Here is a 6,000-nt window from a genome sequence, read left to right on the forward strand (position 1 = left end):
TGTCCCCTTACATTCTTCTTTCTGAGCATCTGGCCGTTTGTTTTCCTGTTAGGATTTTTCAAATCCACTGAATGTGTTCAAGAAAAGTTAATATTTGGCCCTTTGGTTTAAAACTTGAAATGACTTTGACTTATTACACACCAGGTATTCAGCTACGAAAAGTAGAGGAACAGCGTGAACAAGAGGCTAAACACGAGCGCATCGAAAACGACGTGGCCACCATCTTGTCCCGCCGTATTGCTGTGGAATATAGCGATTCTGAAGATGATTCAGAGTTTGATGAAGTGGATTGGCTGGAGTAGAGAAACATCCATTGACACACAACCAAACTGAATGCAACGTCCATTGTGGTGCTTGTTCTTTGAAAATGGTTGGTCATTACTAGTGTTCGTATTTTTTTTTCCCCTTCAATCCTTTTTTTTTTTTTCTGGGTCCTATTTTTCAGTTTACAAGAAAACTAGCACATCTTTCAAGTTAAGTGTTTTATGGTGGCTTTCCTTACTTACTTTTTTTTTTCCTGGAAAGAACATTACTTTGTTCATATAGACCACTAAGTATTAAGCATGGGCAGCTGTTACTAGAGTAGCAAATTAAATTTGTTTCTGTTTTGTTTTTTTTTTTACATATCTTAATTGTGCACTTTGTGAATTTTAAGTTAATGAAGTTAACTGAAATTGAAATTCCAAGGGCAGCTGTATGTATTAATGAGCCTTATTCCATTTTAAATAATATCAAGAAATGCATTAAACCTGTTAAGAGATCACTACCTTGATTATGTGAGTACACTAAGAAAGGACAATAGTATGTAGTACTGAGTACAATTCAAGAACAGAAAGAATGCTTGAGCTTTTTTATCTTTTTTTTTTAATTTTTAAATAATTATGGCCTTATATTTGAGTGTTTAGCAGTTTCCCTTCCCCTGGCACTCCATCCCTTAAAATACATATTGTGTGTGGTACTATTTGCCTGCCTACAAGAGTTTGATTTTCCCATGTGAAATATTCTGACTGAAACATATTGTGTAACTTATGTAACTGTTAAGAATAATAGTCTGATTTAATAAATGGTCATTTTAAATGTTTTTAGTTGTTGTGGGTTTTTTTCTTAATAGTCATCCTCTAAATAGTGTTATTAAAACCTCCCAAACTGATGAGATCAGATTTATTTGAATTTTTTTTAAAATAGCATTTATATCTTTTTAAATTTTAAGGCATGCAGTGTCCTCTTAATCATGAAGGTATTGTTTGGACTATTACGTAGGGTACCCTAGATGTTGTTTTTCCTAAAGAAACAAAAGAGAGGTTTCATAACCCCCATAGATTGTAGAACAAAATGTAAAATTAGCTCTCAAATTTGGTATACCTCTTAATTCAGCTTAAGTACAACTTCCTTATGACCCAGCACTAACTGGGTTTTTATAAGAGCCTGGTTTGAGTTTTCTTATTTCAGAGGAAAAAAAGAAAATTTAATAATTAAAGAAGGCAAATACAGGACAATTCATATCAAAAGTCCTTAATATGGAGAACAGAAGATTTGAGAGTTAACTTGATAAGAGTTTTAAAAGTATATATTAATACAATAATATAGATTATTACAATATATAGATATACATATATTGATATATGTATATATGATCTATTTATAGAGATATAATAATATGGATTATAATAATTATTACAATCAATTACAATTATCAAAACTAACTGATAATGTTTAGGATAGAAAATAGGAAATGACCATAAAATATAGCAAGAGATGTTTAGATTAGATACATAAAATAATGCATTCGAATTGTTTGGCCCTGCAATAGACTGGATACTTTAGGTATGACCTTGCTAATAGGGGAGGGGACTAGAATAGATGTCCTTTTGAAGTCCCTTCCAACCTTATAGAAATGCATATGTAAGTAAGGTGGATTTTGGTGTATGTAAAGTGAATTTTTGTTATTATTTCTTAGAGTTCAGTTTCCCAGGATCCATAGCCATAACAATCTCTTGTTCCCAGGTATTAGATATGAGTTTCCACAGTTATGGTTCAAAATATCTCCACCACACTTGCGCAGCATTATATAATGATAAATAATATAAATATCCACTGCGACTATGCAGTGACTTGAGAGGCTATTGCTTGCAATAAGAGGAAAACAGGTGATCATTGGTCAGTGAACATGGAACCTTAGGGGTGAATGCATGAATGCTGTGTGTGCCTCAACTGGCCTCCATCAAGGCTTGGGGGAATCTGTGTTTGCTTCAACTGGCCCCCATTGAGGCTTGAGGGTATTTAGGGGATGCACAAGTTGTGCCTGTCTCAACTGACCCCATTGAGATGTAGGGGTAGCTGCCCCCCCTTGCTGATCCCCGCGAGAAGGGTGACTAGGGACTGTTGTAGGAGTTTGTCTTTCCATTATCAGCAATCCTCTTCTGAGAAAACTAGACTAAAGTAAGAATATTAACCCCTTCTTAGTGTCTTTCCTGTCTGACCAGATCAAGAATGAACTTGTGCTAGCAGCCCTCCTGCATGCTGTGTTTATTTTCTCACAGCATATTATCCAAATTTGTCTTAGCTATTTTCCAGAAAATAGGCCCCAATTTGTCATTTCCCTAGTGAATTTAGCAATATATATATGTACATGAAGGCAAAGAGTGGGTTGTTGTTTCTTAGCTTCAACTGTAATCATTAAAAACCAGAAGAGATGGGGCTGGTTAATTCAATCCAAAGGATATTTACTATGTGCCAGCCATACTAAGACAAAAATGAAGCAGTTCCTGGCACCAAGAAGCTTACTTTCTGCTGAGGCGTATATAACATATACCCAAATAAGCAAAAGTAAAAACATACAAAGTAAATTGCAGGGGACATGAATGATTGAAGGAATCAGAAAAGGCTTCTCTTAGGAGATGGCACTTGTATGAAGTCTTTAGGAGAGCAAGGCAGAGGTAAGGAGAGAGAGCATTCCAGGCAGGAGATAGAAACGTCATGTACAAGAACTGCATAGAGGCCAGTTTGGCTGGAACATAGATTACATGATGGGGAATAATCGTGCTTAGAAAGATAGGGTGAAGCCGTATTGTGAAGGACTTGAAATGCCAAGTACAAGATTGTGTATTTTATCTTAAATGTGATAGGGAGCCATTGAAGTTTCTTGAACAGGGGAGTGATGGGGTCACTCTCCTGCATTAGGAATATTGGTTCAGTAGCTATTTGGAGGGGGTATCTAAGTGGTGCAGTGGATAAAGTCCTGAGTCTGGTGTCAGAAGACATATCTTCCTCATCCCAAATCCGGCCTCAGACTACCTGTGTGACCCTGGGCAAGTCCCTTAGCCCTCTTTGCCTCAGTTTCATCCTCTGTAAAGGGAGCTGGAGAAGATGGCAAATAACACCAGTATCTTTGCCAAGAAATCCCAAATAGGATCACACAGAGGTGGACACAACTAGTGGAAAACAAAGGTGAGTATAGGGAGACTTATTTGAAGGCTACTGCAATAATGAAGGGAAGAGGTGATGAAGCAAAGTGAACTAGGACTGCTATGGAGCAAGTAAAGATGTACACAAGAGATAGAGACGGGGCCGCTAGGTGGCGCAGTGAACAGAGCGCCGGCCCTGGAGTCAGGAGACCTGAGCTCAAATTTGACCTCAGACACTTAACATTTACTAGCCGTGTGACCTTGGGTAAGTCACTTAACCCCAATGCACTGCCTTCCCCCCTCCAAAAAAAAAGAGAGAGAGAAAGATAGAGATGAAGGTTAAATTAGCAACTGGTTGGGGGTGAGGGAGACTGTAGAGTTGAAGGTATTCTAAGTATGTGTACCCAGCTGACTGGAAGGATGATGGTACACTTAAAAATAAGGAGTTTGGGAGGATGAGTAGTTTTATAGGGAAAGATAATGAGTTCTATTTTGGTGGCAAGTTTAAGGTGCCCGTGGGATATCCAGGTGGAGACATCTAGAAGGTAATTGGAAGTGTAGTAATATGGTACTGGAACAGAGTTGAATAAAAAAGGAAACATTTGGAAAGTATGAAAGAACAAAGGTGAGTCTGTAAATCAGCAAAATAATAATATTTATCCTAATTACTTGGCAGATTTGCAGAAAATTACTGTAAAGATTGAAGTTAGGCAGATGTTGCATTTTTAAATTAGGACACCTTCAGCCTCAACATTCACTTCACCTTAAATATTTCAAAGAATTCTCAAAGCATTCGACAGCCAATTTACCAAAGGGCACAAAAAACTAAGTAATTACTATAAGAGCAACTAGGTGGCACAGTGAATAGAGTGCCAGGCCTAGCATGAGGAAAAATCATCTTCCTGAGTTCAAATCTGGCCTCAGACACTTATTAGTTATGTAACCCTGGGCAAGTCATTTAACCCTGTTTGCCTCAGTTTCCTCATCTGTAATATGAGCTGCAGAAGTAAGTAGTAAACCACTACAGTGTCTTTGCCAAGAAAACCCCAAATGGGGACACAAAGAATCAGACACGACTGAACAACAACAAAAACAAAATTACTGGGGCAGCTAGGTGGCACAGTGAATAGAGCACTGGCCCTAGAGTCAGGAGGACCTGAGTTCAAGTCCGGCCTCAGACACTTAACACAAAACTAGCCATGTGGCCTTGGATAAGTCACCTAACCCCAATTGCCCTACCTTCCCCCCTCCTAAAACCAAAAAGAAAAATAAAAAAAAAAATACCATTAGGTTTCTGTGAGGAGGAAATTGTGCCTAATAAATATAATTTTCTTCCCTGACAAAATGACAAGCTATTTATGTTGCCTTTACTTTTTCTTCACCCATTTAATTTATTCCTCACTGTGATCTCTAGCCTTCAGAAACACTTTGATTCTATCCCGTATGATACTTTCAATAAACATAGTTATGGTGTGAGCTTTACTGCTACTGAGATGACATATGACTTCCTAGAAAATCTTCCCCAGGGGCATCAGGAGATGGTAATCTACTCTACTATCACCCCCCTTATTTTTTTCCACACCTGTCATATTACTGGTGTAAAGCAATGGCTCGAACTCAAAGTGTGATCCAGAGACCCCTGAGACTCTTTCAGAAGGTCAGAGGGCAAAGCAATTTTCAAAATACTACCAAGATATTTTCATTTCTAGTATGATAGATAAATCTTGGTAGCTAAAATCTAATCAAATTCTTCAATGGAGGGAAATCTTCAATAATTTTTTGAGAATATAAAAGGTTTCTGAGACCAAAGAGATGGAAGACTGTTAGGATAAGAAAACTCCTGGTGAGAAAGTTCCCTCTCCCCCTTCTGATCAGCAAGTATTCTTCATCCTAAAGTTTTATTTGCCTGAAGCATTGATAGATTAGGTGGTTTACTCCAGGTCTCTTAAGATAGTAGATCTGGGAAAGGACCTCAAAGGTCCTTGGAAAACAGGTCAAAAGATTGAGACTTGCCCTAGATCACAGTGTCCAAGATAGGATTCAAACCCAGGTCTTCCTGATCTCGAGTCCACCACTCCACTCTACCCATAATACCACACTGCCCTTTATGGGTTGGTTGTGTGTCAAAGACAGACTTGAACCTAGACTTTAAGCACTATATACTTGTCAACTATTAAGAGAAACAATTATTTTTCTTATATTAATAACTAATTATTAAATTAAGATTAAGGTTTTCCTTTTCTATTTCCTCATTCAGAAACCAACACTTGTAAGTTATTTGACCAGTCTCTGGAGAATATTGCTGATAGATGAGATTGCCCAAATCTTCCATCTTGGGTGGGACCCCATGAAGTTCTTACAAACAGAATGCAGTCTAGGCAAGGTCTTGCCCTTAGGAAATAAGCCCCTGTCCTTGAGATCTTCCATTAGAATTTAGGGTGACCCAGCTTATGAAGGGGAAAACTAGCCAGAGTAGTCTGGGTGGAGATGAATTCTCTTGTCCAGATTGCTGGAGGTGACTGAGTCTCATAAACGTCAGGTCATGTTCTCGGCAGGAGGAGCTGAAGACTTTTTGCCCACCTCCTCATTAATATGT

At 38.1% G+C, this 6,000-nt stretch overlaps 1 protein-coding gene across 5 annotated transcripts in view; it reads left to right on the top strand.

Moving 5' to 3' along the window:
* WASF1 (WASP family member 1) overlaps positions 1-1,081 on the top strand; it is a 135,462-nt gene extending 134,381 nt beyond the window's left edge. For all 5 annotated transcript variants that reach the window (XM_069077057.1, XM_069077055.1, XM_069077053.1 and 2 more), the window contains one exon: positions 145-1,081. In XM_069077057.1, the coding sequence (XP_068933158.1) occupies positions 145-302 (158 nt within the window). In that variant the 3' untranslated portion in view covers positions 303-1,081. The remainder of the gene's footprint in view (positions 1-144) is intronic.
* The last annotated feature ends 4,919 nt before the right edge of the window (positions 1,082-6,000 follow it).

Source organism: Petaurus breviceps, unplaced genomic scaffold, assembly GCF_028583685.1.
Source record: "Petaurus breviceps papuanus isolate PSGF00001 unplaced genomic scaffold, PetGlider_PUasm1.0 90977, whole genome shotgun sequence".
Taxonomy (NCBI): domain Eukaryota; kingdom Metazoa; phylum Chordata; class Mammalia; order Diprotodontia; family Petauridae; genus Petaurus; species Petaurus breviceps.